Source organism: Catharus ustulatus, chromosome 6, assembly GCF_009819885.2.
Source record: "Catharus ustulatus isolate bCatUst1 chromosome 6, bCatUst1.pri.v2, whole genome shotgun sequence".
Taxonomy (NCBI): Eukaryota; Metazoa; Chordata; class Aves; order Passeriformes; family Turdidae; genus Catharus; species Catharus ustulatus.
Window position 1 is genome coordinate 56,435,538 of NC_046226.1, and position 15,391 is coordinate 56,450,928.

The 15,391-nt window shown below is 49.6% G+C and overlaps 2 protein-coding genes across 4 annotated transcripts in view; one reads left to right on the top strand and one right to left on the bottom strand.

Annotated features, from left to right (window-relative positions):
* Positions 1-6,772, top strand: part of LTO1 (LTO1 maturation factor of ABCE1) — a 22,619-nt gene extending 15,847 nt beyond the window's left edge. For both annotated transcript variants that reach the window (XM_033062136.1, XM_033062137.2), the window contains one exon: positions 5,807-6,772. Coding sequence is in view for 1 of the 2 variants with exons in the window: in XM_033062137.2 (XP_032918028.1) it covers positions 5,807-5,818 (12 nt within the window). In the remaining variant the exon portion in view is untranslated. The remainder of the gene's footprint in view (positions 1-5,806) is intronic.
* CCND1 (cyclin D1) overlaps positions 1-13,054 on the bottom strand; it is a 16,936-nt gene extending 3,882 nt beyond the window's left edge. The window contains exons 1-4 of one of the 2 annotated variants that reach the window (XM_033062133.2): positions 12,411-13,054; positions 10,488-10,703; positions 9,843-10,002; positions 4,717-4,865 (exon numbers count right to left, since the gene is read on the bottom strand). In XM_033062133.2, coding sequence (XP_032918024.1) covers positions 4,717-4,865; positions 9,843-10,002; positions 10,488-10,703; positions 12,411-12,608 — 723 coding nt within the window. In that variant the 5' untranslated portion in view covers positions 12,609-13,054. Of the gene's footprint in view, positions 1-4,716; positions 4,866-9,842; positions 10,003-10,487; positions 10,704-10,793; positions 11,541-12,410 lie in introns of those variants that run through there. The other variant, XM_033062134.2, reaches the window with a different exon arrangement.
* Between the last annotated feature and the right edge of the window lie 2,337 nt (positions 13,055-15,391).

The following is a 15,391-nucleotide window of genomic DNA, read 5'->3' on the forward strand; positions in this document are numbered from 1 at the left end:
CCAGGCTAAATTCCAATGACAGAAGTTCTTAGAAATGCCATATCTATGTTTAGATGCCCATGCCCAGAGCTGCCTGCCAGCTGCTGTGATGTCCAGCTGTGGGCAGCTGATAAACTGATAAACTGATAAACTCCTAACCCTGAAAGCATGTCCAGAGGTGGACTGGATTGGACTGTACGACCCCAAAATGGAGAGGTCTCAGAAGCACCACAAAGCGCCTCCCTAACCATGCACTACCAAGTCCATCCAAGCTTTCTCTGTGCTACCATATCCACATGGAAATCTCTGTCAGGGTGAGATCTTTTCCTCTCACGTCCCTCCTCCAAGCTGGATGTGCACACAATCCTCCTGAGGGTTCAGGAGGGTGCACAGGCCTCACTGGGAATTAAAAAAACGTGAAGAACTAAGAAAGATCCTGTCTGTGGTGGGCAAAGGCAACATCCCCCAGGCATCATGCCACACCATGAGGAGACAGATCAGATTCCCAGCAAGCAGAATTGGAGAAGGCCTTTTAGCTCAACCTGCACAGCTTCCTGCAGGTTGTGGAGGTCTGTACACCCACTGCAGGAACACAGAAATTGTGCCCTAAACAGGCCAAACAATCCCACAGCATTTTGCCAAAACTCATCCAGCATGCTGTTTACCCTTCTCTTCATAACAAACATCGTAAGCTTTTCCCCCCAACATCTTTTAACTCTGTGTGTTATGGACTTTGAAGTTTCCTTTCAGCATTGCCTTTTCTGATTTAACCTATGACATGTGTTAGCCCTTGCGGTGAACCCAGTCTTCCATGATAAATTGCCGTCAAAAGTGTTAGGATGTGCATGACTGAGAATGAATGTTGTTTTCCTGAGAGGGTGACCTGCCTGCTGTTTTCTTTATTTCCCAGTTTCAATTCTGCCTTCATTCAGAGGCTTCTTGTGTGATCTACCAGCTTTTCACTGATTCCACTACCACAAGAATCTCCTCTGCCACCAATAAGGGCACATGGCATTTGGGGTAAAATAAGATTAGAAACCCAAGCAAACAATTCTCTGCAAGTCCTTTCTGAGAGAGAGGAAGGTTAATCCTACCTCTAAGCAGATCAGACCATCAGTTACAGCTCACTGAAAACACATAACCTGTGACCTTTCGTGCTTTAAACCCTAGTGTAATATTTCCTCTTGACAGAGACACACAGCGTTTTAAATGACAAAAAGAAACGCCTCATATCCTAAAGTCATCATTCCTCTGGCTCCTGCATACCTCTGGCCTCCACAATAAGGTCTCTATGAAGTCCCTGCTCCCAGCCCTCCTCCAGATATGACGGATCAATCCTGACTGTAAGGCTCTCCCTTGTACCACGCACCTCCCTCACCCTTGGAGTCAGACACATCACAGAGGAGAGCACCGACACCGCTTTAGGTGTTCCTGGCTTCACAAAGCCACTTCTGAGGATAATTCCCTTTCAGCACATTCAGTGTTCCAAACTGAAAGCATTCTTATTTTTTGGAGCAAAAATTGAATCATCCTGGGTTTTGTTTTGGGCTTTTTTTTTCAGGTGAGAGTGGATTTTATGGTGAGTTTTGTTGGGAACTTTGTGGGGTTTTTTTCAGTCCTGACCATTTGCATATAGCGTGTTTGAGCTCTGAAAACTAAAGCCATTCAAAAGGATTTCTATAAATACTTCTTCTTCTCCCTCTGGAGTCCAGTTATGTATAATTACATAGGACTATGTAATTTAAAGGTACTTTTCGCCCACAGAATTTTTTTCATTTAAAATTCGCAGAATGCAGCATGCTGTAACTGTTTTTTTAAAAAGCAATCTTACAATTTATTTTGAACAAACTGTCTTAAGCTACAGTTGAATGAAAAGGTTTTTTAAATCTTTAAGGCATTTTGTCCATGTCTTATTCACATGGCTATTAGATATATAGTTTGCCTGTAGGAATGCATTAGACCTAGCAAAAAACAACTGCAAAACATAAAATTCACTGGGAACAACCTCACCAAAGCTGTTTTCATTCTCAGTACTTCCCAACACTGAAAAGCAAATACAAAACTTGTGCATTACACTCTGATAACTTCTCCCAACAACTTTTCTGCTTCACTACCCAAATTTTCAATGCCCACAGTTTGTTCAAGGTCATAAACCCTTCCTGGATTAATTAAGCTCCTCAGTGAAAAAAAAGAGAAAAAAAAAAGAAAAAAAGAAAGACTTGCTAGCTTAACTGATGTGGTCAAATACCTTTAAGACACAGTGGACATGATCAGACTCCAGGGTCAGATAGGAAAGGAAACAAACAACAACAAAAAAGGAACTGCTTGGAAATCTTTTGTTCCTGCCTGACCCGTTCAGGATAACAAGCACATGTTTGAAGGTGCCTCTGAGAAGGGGCAGGCAGGAGGCGAATTCCAATGCACTAACAGACAGCATGGAGACCCAATCTAATTTAGTTTAGCAAATTTCTGGCCTGGAAATGAATGTCAGGTAAAATTCCATCTGTTTGGATGATGGGGTCAAGAATAGAATGATGGAAGACAGCCCAAGACTTCTAATTGTGATTATCTGACTTCTAATTACCCCTGATCAAAGGCAAAATGGGAAATTGGACTCCTACCAACATATAAACATGAACCATAAAGGAATTCCAATCAGGTGATAGTCATTTTACTTTAGATTCAGATTTCTTTGAGTCTAAAGGTAAAAAAGTATAATTATGTAACCTGAAATCCAACAGACATGCTGCTCCAGCTAACAGATCATCAAGGGGAACACCAGCCCTGGTCTTAACATTCCAAGACTATCCAATATAAAATGTTCCCTGAAAAGGGGAAACATCACTGGGGCATAACACACTTCATACAAATCCCACTGAAATGGGATGGGCAGGAATGGCATTTGGCACTATGGATTATATAATAAGTATTTTGGGAAAGTTTCCCTGAAGGGGAATCATGCTCTGTATGAAACCAAGCAGATCCCTCTCTCAGAACAACTGCAGTGGAAGTTGCTGTTCCATTATTCCACTTCAAACACAACAATAGACCTGTACACACACAGCACTTTGTGATGCTTATTTTCTGTAGCAATCCTTATTTCTACTTAACAGGTGAATATATTTAGCATTGGGAGCTGGGAGTTACTCCCTTTTCAAGCTTTTAACCAAGCCCAGATCAAATAGATTGTGGCCTTGCAATGACTCAGGACAATTAAAATGAAATAAAACATCCTCTTTCTTGCTAAAGTAATTTTGTTTTCTTTTTCAAGAGCTCTGTCATCAACTAAGTCAAGTCAAATAAGGACAGGCTGTTGTTCTGCATGATGTGAGAGAATCCACTTCAGTGCCCAGTACCAGGAATGGTTAAATCATCTTGTTTGAATCAGGATGCTGCCTGAACACATAGCAAGTATATTCCCTCGGTACCTGCTCCAAACATCTCACCCTGGACAGTGGCCAACCACACACTGGACTTATCTGCATTGTTCACAAGCTGACTAAAAGCATCACACGTGCATACCAAACTGAGCAGCCCATTATTGCAGCATTTCTTAAGAGTATTCAGCATTTCAGGTTCTTGCAGTGTTTAACACTTCCACACTGTATTACCTCAGCTGCAGTGATATAAGTGGCAAAAATAACATGCTCAATACTGAGGCACTGGTCAGGTGACCAAAATAACAAGCTGAGATACTGTGTTTTTCAGCAATTGTTTCACACAGTCTATCAAAAGTTAAAATACTATTTTGTGAATGACTAATTGCAATGAAATTGCTCAATACTGTCAACAAAGCCCAATCACACAAACTCAGTTTTGCAGTGGCTGGACTGGGACAGTTTTCTACGAATTTAAATTATTAACATGTAAAATAATTTAACAGCATCTCCAAGATTCTGCCCCTAACCACAGAGTTGTCTTTATTTGACTCATTGTCCAGCATTTGGAGACCTCACAAGAACCTTTTTAAAGCATCTATTTATTGGTCTTCCACATTGTTACAAAACAAAGCTCAACTCTGCCCCAACTTCACACACCATTATGACATGGATCATTGACTTTAGGTCTTCCTTGTAGGCTCCCTTCCTGGCCCATTCACTCATGAAAGGTTTATTGCTCACTAGTTACTGATGTGCATCTCCTGGAAGCTGCAGGGCAAAACGAAGAGTCCTGTGAGGACCATCTACCTTGTCAGAAAGTCGTGGGACAAGCATTTGTTCCAAAAAGGAATTCAATACCAGCTACTGTGCAGGTCTAGCATGTAATAAACCAAATTAGATCATTAGAACTCTTTTAAGAAGAGCTTTTTCACACCACTTGGCACAATAAAAGGCCTCAAGAATGGTCAAAGATAAGGTCAGAGATACCACAAGATCTCAGTAACTGTTTCCTGGCCTTATTCCCCAAGTTTTGTTTTACTGGAGCTCCTGGTTGAATTACCCCCAGCCAAAGACAGCCTCTACCATGTCCTAAGTCGCTGCAGGGCTTCCTCCTCTCCCAAACACCAGAGCTGGATGTGCCATTCCCATCCAGGAACTGCAGCAGCATCATCACACATTATCAGTGGGCATCATGACAGCCAAACAAGCAGGCTGGGCACAAGAGAACACATTGAGAACCCCCACTCTGAGGCTTGACCTTTCCCAAGATTTACTGTCAGATTAGCTCCCATGCAGTAAGCAGGCATTCATTCTTAAAAACCCTTAATGCAGGAGATCAACCGAGAGAGTCACTTACCGGATCACATTTGATAACTTGTGATAGGAAATGTGTGAGGCATTGATAGGAGAGGAAAGTGTTAGTGTTCCCCAGATGCAGGCCTTGCACAGCTGCTACCACGCTGCCAGCTGCGATCATGGAGGGTGGGTTTGAAATAAATTTAATATCTGTATGAAGAAAGGAGAGAAAAAAAAAAAAGGGAAAAAAAAAAAAAGACTGAAATGATTGCTTTGGGAGAAGCCTGTCCATACACATACACTCTTTGTACTTTGTACCAGCATGGCTTTCAGCTGCCAACTATTGCATCCAAAAAGGCAGGGAAAATGGTGAGCAGAAAGGTGCCTCCTGCTCTAAAACTCTTACAGGTCCAAACCTGCAAACACTTATCCACATGAACAACTGCTCTGCAGAGAGTGGCCCTTCCTAGCACTGGGCCTGGGAGGCCATTAATCACTTCAAGGTACTTTTATCATAAGCAGGGCCCCCATTCTTCCAGTGTTAAAATACTTTGCTCCTGTGAATAATGCCACAGGGGTCAATGGCACTGCACATCTGAGAAAACCTGTTCACATCCTGCAGTGTTTTGCATGGTCAGATCCAAGGTGCATTCTAACAAGTCCTGGGGCCCTTTAAAGCAGAAACCTTTGCTCTGACACTCAAAGGAATATTGCTTTAATGAACAACAACATCAACAAAAAGAAAGAAAAGAGAAAGACTGCTTAACCCTGTCAGGAGGCAGATAATCCATATTTAAATTAAGGTTTCATCTTAAAAATGCTTTGTCTCAACCGAGTCTCTTGTCAGTGGCTGCCATCCATCCTGGCAACAGGGATTTAATGTAAATGTGGCATAACTAAGTGACGGGGGTCCCAAGAATTGGCGGACAATCAGTTACATTCTGATGTGACACCATGCTGACAAGAGGCTGGGCCCCCTTCCAGACTGCATTGCTGTAGGTCTCTCCACAAAGCCACTCCCAGGATCCCTTAAGGGGCTATCTCTGCCATTTAGCATGTTTTTCCTTTGGGTTTGTTTGGTTTGGTTTGAGTTTTTCTAATTTTTTTTTAATAATAATAGCCCACTAATAAGACTCTTTTCTACTGAACAGGAATGCATTTGATCCGCGGCAGTGAACACCTTGGAGGAGAATCAGGAACAAAGGAAGCAAGTGGCACAAGTCAAGGTCCAGTTTTGTGAGGGAGAAAGGGAAACGCCACAATGTACACCAGAATCTGAGATACATTCCTTCGGCTTTTATCAGAATACAACTTCCTCTGGGTTGGAAAAATATAAACCATCTGTCAAACCCCTGAATGAAATCAAAGGAATGGACAGCTTAGAGGGCTCAGTGGAACAGTTTAAGTATTAAATCATGCATCTCCTTTATTATGATAAAATAACTTTTGTGTAAATGTTTTACCAGTGGAACTAAAGCCTTCAGGACTCCGTGGAAGTCCTGGCTCTGAATCTGTTTATTCAGACACCTCTGACACTGCACTGTGGCCCTGACCAATACCCACCTTCAAAGGGACACTTTGCCCAGCATCCTGCAAACCTCCAGAATTAAACTGATACTTGAAATTCTGGCCAAGTTTTGAGGATGCACTGCCAGCAAAAAGGCAAACTCAAGATAAAGTAATCTCATTTATGTTAAAATAAACATATTAAAATAAATTTGCTTTGCCCCCTTTTCCTCAGCTGCCTGTTTCTGGGCGGATATAAACACATCCACCCTTCCAGCAAGCTGCTGTCATTCCCACAAAACAAAAAAAATCGAGCAGTCCAGAATGCTTATTGGCACTGTACCCATTCCAAAGCCAGTCCTGAACTGAAATACTGACACAGAGCTGCAGGTGGACTTGGGAAACAGGGGATTCCCAGCATGGATCCCACCAGGATGGGGTTGCTCAGAGGGGTAGGGTGGCAGTGCCTTCCCAACACTGTTTATGGAGCTCCACAAATGGGACATGACCAAAATGTGTCACTTTAATGAGCCCGTCCTGACAGGATCACGTTTGGGATTAATATTTGCGTTCTTCTTTTAAATGGAGCAGTAAACAAGAACATGAATTCATAGTCACACCCTCATTCTTTCCAAGGTGGAAAAGTGATAATGAAGTTTAAATGACCAGTTTGTGTCTGTCCCTATAACCACTCCAGACAAGCAGCATGGACTGCCTTTTTGTTGCAACTCAACAAGGAATTATTTGTGGCAGAGGCCACTAATTTCAGCATATTAATCAGGGGGCCCCTCTCGCCTGTAATTGGATGCCCCCAAGTGAAGAGTGTGGCATCATTGTCAGCCTCCATCGCCTCATCTTGCGCTATTGAGCGCTCAGGAACAAGGGGGCTTCGGTGAGATGAATTAGACCTGACACAGCCACAATGGGGTAGGGGGCCCCATCAATTGAAGCACACATCCCCAATAGCCTATCTGAGACTTCATCCAAAAAGAATAAACAACTTCAGCGTTGTTAAAAAGAGAGAGAGGGAGAGAGAGAGGAGGGGGAGGAGAGAGAAGAATGCCAGCCACCCTGAAGGGAGGACAAAGCAGGCATATAGGCGCTGCAGCGCTTTAAAAAAAATTCCTAACAAGGCGAGTCACCCCTTTTCCTTTTTAAATGGAGCAGCAATTCCATCCGTCTGGAGAGCTGGGGGCTATGAATGAAAATCTTTTCATTGAGGCAAATCAAAACTGTGAACATAAATCACTCGCTGCAAGATGCAACAGGTTCCAACTGGTCACATACCTTGAGACTTCCAATTTTATAAAGGCCGGAGAATGGGAGAATTGTAACACGCTCGTTTCAAAGGGGGATCTTTCTTTCTCCTTCGAAGAGGACCAAAGCAACAACAATATTAACAGCAATAATAGGAATAATAATAAATAATAAAAAGGAACCTGGTATGTTTTGATAACCAGAGGAACATAATGAAACGCTGAAGCTCCAAAATTTGTTGCTATTCATTGTTATGCTTGTATAGAGCTGCAGTTCCTCCTCAACACTGGTCTTAACTTGGGCCAAAAGAGGCCTGCTTCCTTTTGAGCTCTCCCTGCCTTCCTCGGCCATGCCAAAGCCCCATTCATTAAGCTCAATTATGTGTTAACGTCAAACAACCACTGGTAATTTTTATTTTTTTTTTCTTTTTCGCTTTTTCTCCCAAACCTACCACAGCACAAAGGCATCCTTTGGTGAACATGGATTTTTCAAAACCAAACCAAATCAAACAAACCCAACTTCTTCTACTAGGCAGACAACTGGAGAAGGAGCTTAGGAGGAATTCCCCTCAACTTCACCTTGCAGCGTAACCTTCTTTTTCTGGAGCAAACACATACACACTCATCCACAAACACTTCCACAGCCTTCACCTTGGCAAGCCAACTGGCCAAGGGTTTGTTTTCTAAGCAAGCATTATTTTGCAGTCTCTTCTTAGGAGAACCTCCTTTACAGAAGAGAAGGCAGGCAAAGGAGAGACTGCACTTGCCCCTGAGGCCACTTAATCGAGCTGTCAGTGTTTCCAGTGGACTTTGGATCAGGCCCCACAGCATCCAGGCAGCAAAAGGCATTTGCAGTCCATCTAGGTTCGTTTTGGCAAGGGAAAATGCAGTACAACCCAGCAACAGCAAAGCAAAGTCCAGATGCTGCTTAAGCCACATGTGATCTTCACTAGTCAACAAAGAAGTCATGAGAAAAGCAAAAGGTAGAGAAACCCCTGACATCCAAAAATAACAATAAAAACACAGAGCCTAGTGGCAGCCTTCCTGAGTGCTCCATCCCCAGGCAATATTCCCAACTTCAGTAGGGAGCTGAAGAGGGCCCCAACTCTGGTGAGCTCAGCGCTGGGTTTTTAAAAGCTCAGTAAAACTCCCAGAACATGGTTCTCATTTACTGATCCATTCTCCAGCTGTGGTGTGTAGCAGTGTTAAATAAAGGCTCTGGATGTGCTTCCTAAAAGAAACATAACAACACCAACAGTAGATCAAAGTACTGGACTCTTAGCAAGTCTCCAACCTTTGAACTACTCTTACTTTCATCCCTGTCATTGCCAACACAACAACCTAGGTTAAACATCCCCACATCCAAAGGGGAGCCCGGGTGGCCGTTCTTTTTAGCTTCAAACTTAGCAAATCACGCCTCCAGAGTCGCAGCAGCCTCGGATCTGGTAGAACCCGGCACGGAGGGACACATTGGACTTTCCCAAAATGTTGCTGCCGGTGGTTTGAAAGTTGTGGCGCTCCCAGCACCGAGCATTACTCCAGGCAACCTCACCTATGAGCTGCCCCTCACGCTGGTGTTAGGCCCAAGATGAAGAGCAATGCCAGTGTTTATAAACTTCTCTTCTACGGCTTGGTTGTTCTATCTTTAGGCCTTGCAGCAGGGCCGGTTCTGTGAAATAAAACTTTTTTTTTTTCTTTTTTTTTTTTTTTTCTCCCTTCTGAGCGCCTGCCATCTTCCTCCAACCTTTTTACACCAAATCCAACCTCTGGAAAACAAGCTACACGGGTGCCACCGGCCGCACACGTCCCACCGATGCTTTGGAGCGTGGATACCACAGCTCTTTGGCGTCTTTGGAGGCCAGCCCCACTCATGGCTCCAGCACAGCACGTGGTCACGAGGGTGCAGATGGCAGCGGCTCGGTCCCGTGCCAGGAAAAGCCTCTGTGCCGCGTGGCCCTCCTCCAATCCACCAGCCACCGAGGAGGGGAGGAAGAGGCAACTTGAAGAGGGAAGGTTTAAAACCCCCACGCAGTGCTATTCACAGGGAAAATCTCCCTCCGCCTTTAAAAACTGAATGAATCCACACGGGGAGTAAGCCTTTTGCAGCCCCCACACAAACCCGGGCTGGGGAGACGAGGAAATCGTGCCACGCTGAGCTACAGAGAGCGGAGGGGGCTGCTCCCTCTCCCTCCCTGACAACCACGCAAAACTCCGACTCAGAAGCGAAATATCTTCTGAAAAGAAAAACTTACCTCTGGCAAAGTAATCCACCTTCTGCAAACAAGGGGCAATAATCGGGGCTTAAACTACCTCCCTGCAGCTCTGCGAGCGCGCCTGAGACCAACAGCTACGGGAAGCTTTACAAGCCGGGGGGTGGGCGCGTGTCGGGGAGCAACACGCTTTGCGCAACGTGCAGGGCTCATACCTGTAGCGCACAGAGCCACAAAAGTCTGAGCATGTTTACGGATGATCTGCTTGGTGTCCTCTGGCAGAGGCATTTTAGTAAGGAAATGTTCAATGAAATCGTGGGGGGTCATTGCAGCCAGATTCCATTTCAGCTTATTCACCAGCAGCAGCTCCATTTGCTGCAAAGAGAAGAGGGAGGGGAAGGGGAGAAGAGGAAGAAGAAGGGGGGACCGTGGTTAGAGCCACACGGGGCCGGGAGGGATGCGGGGGTCCCCCCGCGCCGGGGCAGCGCCCGCCGGGGCCGGCAGGGGGAGCCCGCGGGCCGCCCAGCGCGGCGGGCCGGGAAGCGCGGGGGGGTCCCGCTCCCCATCCCGATCCCATCCCGAGCCCATCCCGGCCCTATCCCAGCCCGCCGCGGCAGCCACAGCGCCCGCCCGCCGCCAGCAGCCCCGCAGTCGCGGCCGGCGCTTCCCAGCGTGCGGGGTTGCCGTTCTTCTATTTATTTTTTCTTTTCTTTTCACGTATTTTATATATATATATCTACACACACACACACACATATATATATATATACACACACATACACACATATATATATATAAATGTTTGTTTCTTTTTCTTTCTTTTTTTTTTTTTTCTTGAAGTGACGGGAACGTGAAATTACCAGTAATTCGTCGGGTCTAATGGAGTTATCTGTATAAATGCACAGTTTTTCTGCGGTCAGAGGAATAGTTTCCTTCATTTTTGAAGCCACAAACATGCAGGTAGCTCCCAGCAATTGCAATCGGCTTTTCTTGAGGGGTTCAAACGACAAAAATCTGTCCAAATAATTCATAGCCAAGGGGAAAACTTCCTCTTCGCACTTCTGCTCCTCGCACACCTGCAAAAAGGAGAGAGATCGTTGAAGAATAATTTAATTGAGGCGAAAGCCAGGCTTGTCCCACTGCTCTCGCCCTCCCTCCTCCCTCACCCCCAGGCTTTGCAGGGCAAGGTTGAAGGAGACGAGGGGGAAACGCAGTTGGGCAAAATGGATAAATATGGGAAACGCAGCGGCATCAAAGAAAATGAAAGTCACGAGTGACAAAGTGGGGGGAAATGTTGCGTTAGAAACCCGCAGGCGATTCATGGCAAAAGGGGAGGGGGGGTAATCGAAGAAGAGGTCTGTGCCCAGTTTTGCAGCCCCTAAGAACAAAGTTTTAAAAAGGGAAGAAAACGGAAAGCGGGGGAAAACGCGAACCCCCGTGGTTGGTATCGGGGTGCAGAGCCGGGCTCGGCCCCGGATTTATTTATTTCGCTTTTATTTTTTCATCTAATTTGCCGTTGTGCTGCCGATTCCCCTCTCTGGTCGAGACACAAAGGTGGCGTCCAGCCTCATTTCCCCAGACGTCATCTTTTCAAAAAATATTTAAAAATATTTAAAAAATTATTCGAGCTCTCAAAAAAGGCTGAAAATGAAGCGGCGGGGGTCCTTTACCGAGCCCCGTGCCTCTGGTCCTGCTGGGGGGCTCCGGGGGGATCCCCCGAAGTAAAATTCACCGCCTCCCTCTCTCGCCCTGCAGCAAAGCCGGGCGCGACATTTCCCAGAGCAAGGCAGGGCGCTGCGGTTTCAAAAATTAATTAAAAATACATCACGGGCACCCAGGGCTTCCGAAAAGGCATGAAAATGTAGCCCAGCTCCTGGGGGTCCCGCTGGGAGTCCCCCCGGACGTGTCCCGCCAGGCACGAGGCCCTTTCCAACTGGCTTTTCCCAGGCGACCTTGCCGCTCGCCGCCGCAGCACAAGCGTGCCTTTGAGGGGTGACCGCAGCTCCAGCCTCTCTTCGCGCTGAACAAAGAAACTTTCACCCTGCAACTCCCCCCAGAAACGCCGGAGCCCCTCCGGCCGGTCCCCCTGCCCGCAGCCCCAGCGGGGTCCCCCGGCCCCCGACCTTCCTCCCCCGGCCCCTTCCCCCGCTCCCCCCGCCACACACACACCCTTGGCTTTGCTCCCCGCGATTTCTTCGTTTTTCTCCCGATTAATAAACACTTTTGCTTTGCAAATAAAAGAACAAAGATGGCGCATAATACTGGCACGGGCAGCCGCTTGCATACGTGTACAAGGATATTAATTTAAAATAAAATCCCCAGAAAACACGAGCTGGCAGGGGCTGGCGGCGGCCCCGCGCGGCCGGGGGCTCGGCGGCCGGGCCGGGGCCGCTCCCCGCCGGGCCTGGGGAGCCCCGAGCCGGCTCTGCCCCGGCTCCCCACGCCGGCACCGCCGAGCCCCGACGTCCGGAAAAGGTGCCGGGCACCCCCCGACCACCGGGGGCACCGGGCGGGGGCGAGCGGGGGGGGCTCGTCCGCCGCCCCTGGGCGCCGGGACCCGGCTGCGGCAGCGGGGACACGGAGCCGGCGACAGCAGAGGCGGCGGCCACCGCCACCTCGGGCCGCTTCCCCTCGCTCCACGCGGGCGTCTCCGAGGGCAGGCAACGTGTGCCGGGGAAGTGATCCCGGGGGAAGGGGAGGGGGGGCAGGAGATGGGGCAGCAGCTCCCCGTGTTAATTCGTTTCGGTGCCGGAGCTTGCAAGGAGTCCCCGAAAGATACAAACCTCCAGCATCCAAGTGGCAACTATTTTCCTCATATATGGCAAGATTTCTTTCTGCACGCACTTGAAGTAGGAGACGGAGGGCGAGCAGGTCTCCTCCGCCTTGAGCATTGTCTGCAGCACCCTGTCATTGAGGAGGCTGGCATCCAGGTAGGCTCGTCGGATGGTCTCCACCTCGCAGCACAGCAGCTGATGTTCCATGTCTGCCTTCGTCGCCTCGAGTCAGTTCTCTGCAGCAGGACTGAGTCAGTCGCTCGCTCGCTCTCTCTCTCTTCCCCTTCCAGGAGTCCCTTGGATGCTGCTTCTGCTACTGCCGCTACAGCCCTCTGGAGGCTGCAAAACTTTCTAACTTCCCACAAAACTCTCCTGGTGTAGTCCCTGTGACGTTACTGTTGTTAAGCACAGATCAAAGCACAAGAGAGAATGAGAAAGAGAGAGAGCCAAAAGCAAGGGGCAGAGCCCTAAAGCCATCCCATAGGCTTCAAGTCCTTCCCCTTAGCTTATAGAGAGCAGGGTTTTAATGCAAATGAGACAAGGGCTCGTTTTCTTCAAGGGCAAGGGAGAGGTGGGGGAAACCCAAATTGTCTCTTCAGTGGATCATGCATAATTTTAAAAATGGAGCGAGTTCTGCACTGGGAGCCAAATGATGAATGGGGCTAAGGCCACACACAGACACCAGGGAGAGAAATGCAAGGAGACTTAGTATTATTTTACGGGGGCGCCGGGGAGGGGAGCAGAGCAGCACTAGTGTCTCACTGTTTGCTATTATTATTATTATTATTATTATTATTATTATTGCTGTCACTGGCATGTACCTGCCATACTGTTCTTTAAAAAGACACGCTCCCAACCTGAACTCCTACTCTTTGTAGCTGATCCCAAGGGAAAACCTTTCTCCAATTTCTTCAGTCCTGTTTTTTCCCAGCCAGGATGGTTTTGCTACCCACCAAAATTTTTAAACAATTGGGGTGTCCACCCCTCTGCCAAGATGGTTCTTCTTATAATCCTTTTTTTTTTTTTTTTTTTTTAAGGTCTTTCACTTTAAAGGTTTCACCTTCCCAGAGAGGCACAGAGGTGGCAGGGGACAGGCAAAGAGCTAATCCGAGGCACAGCCGGTGGCAGTGCACATCAGGGAAGGCCATGCTCGGCACCCCACCCCCCACCCAGGAAAAATATCCCAGGGGAGCAGCAAAATGGTGGCCAGGCTCCCTGCAGCACCTATGGGGAGAGGAGCTGGCGGGGTGGGAGGAGGGTGCCGGCAGCCGCCGGAGCCTGCAGGGGCCCCATCTGCGTCTCAAGGACATTGTGTCCACGCGTGATGGGGCCCCGCCGTAAACAACTCCCACTGCCTGTACCTGAGAGAGCTCTGCTTTGCACTGCTCCTGGTAAAACAGGGCATCTTCCAAAGTCTTGCTTTCCAGCGGGCTGACAGAGCAGCTGGAGGCCCGCTGGGGAACACCAGAGGTGAGGCCAAGGCATGGGAGAAGAGACTTGTCGTGCACCAAAGCGGCGTAGGGAGAAGCAGGAAGGCCATAACTTGGGGTGCACGGATTAACCTCAGCCTTGGTGCTTGAGCATCTCCCGGGTGCTGCACGGGTGCCTGGAATACCTGCTGCTGGTACACCAGCAATGGCAGGAACTCCAGCTGGTGGCAGGGGCTGCTGGCCGTGGAGGACACAGCATCTCTCCTGCGTGACCCTCAGGGAGAGCAGTGCCAAAGATCACAGGGCATGTTGTTGCACAGTTGTGTGTTTATGTAATCTCTTTGCACTGACTGTGCGCCCATCTTTTCTCGTTTACTCGTTTGCTTGGCCATTTGTCTCCATTTTGTCTCCGTCTGTCAGGAGGAGGAGGAGGATGTTGGAGGCCCCTGCTCTCAGTTCCCCTTGCACACTGCAGCCCGTCGGACAACTCCGGAGGGTCCCTCAGCAAGGAAGCTGTCCCCTGTCCCTCTGCCCGTCTATTGTGCTTCACACACAGGACGTTCTGTTTTCACAACTTTAGTTTGCTAGGAGCGTTTTAACATTAAATGAAGAAACACGCACGACCCTACACTCTCAGGCCGAAATTGGGGCTCCGATGCACATCCGGGGGGACCCTATTTAATTAACAACCCTGCACCCCCAACACCTTCCCGGTCAGCAGCTGGTTTGGGCAAGCAGGGCGAGCCTTGGGGCAGCCAGCCGCATTCCCTTGGGTCGTGCCAGCTCTTTCCTTCCAACCATTTGTCCCAGACCACGCTGCCCGGGCACACGGCTCCCCCTCCGTGCGCGGCTCAGCACCCACGCCCCGCGTCCTCCGGGGCTCTCCCAGGTGCCGGTCCCCGCTCGGAGCACGCGGCCGCCGCTCCATTCATAAAAGCGGCGCGGCGGGGCGCGGGGAGCGCGGCGGGCGGGCGGTGCCGGGGCGGGCGGGGCTGGCGCGGGGCCCGGGGAGCCCCCGCGGGGCGGCGCGGCCGCAGGAAGCGCCGGGCGGGAGCCAATGGGGGCGCGGGGCTGTTACCGGGCGGGACGGGCAGATCTCGGCCGGGGCTCGCCCAGTCCCGCCGACACAAAGGGGACGGGCCGGGCGGCAGCACCAGAGCCGCCGCCAGGCCGCCCCCGTTCGCCCCGGTGGGCAGCACCGGGGGGGTCCCGCACCTGCCCGGGCCGGGGGGCGGTGTCGCCCGCCCGAGCCGCCGGGATTGTCCCGTCTCTGCCTGCCTGAGCCGCCGTGCCCGCACCGGAGCGCTGGGCGCGCTCCCTGCTGCCCGCCCCGCTGCCGAGCCGCCCGTCCTGGGATGCGGGATGCGGGATGCGGGATGCGGGATGCGCGCTGCGGCCGCTTCCGCCGCTCTCGCCCCCGGCAGCTTCCGACGGCGCTTCCTTCCTGCCCTCCCTCCCTCGCTCCCTCGCTGCCTGCCCGGCGCTCCCCTCCCCGCGGCGCCCGCCCGCTGCCGGCGACGCCGGGCCCGGCCGCCGCTTTCTCATGATGTCATCCCGCCC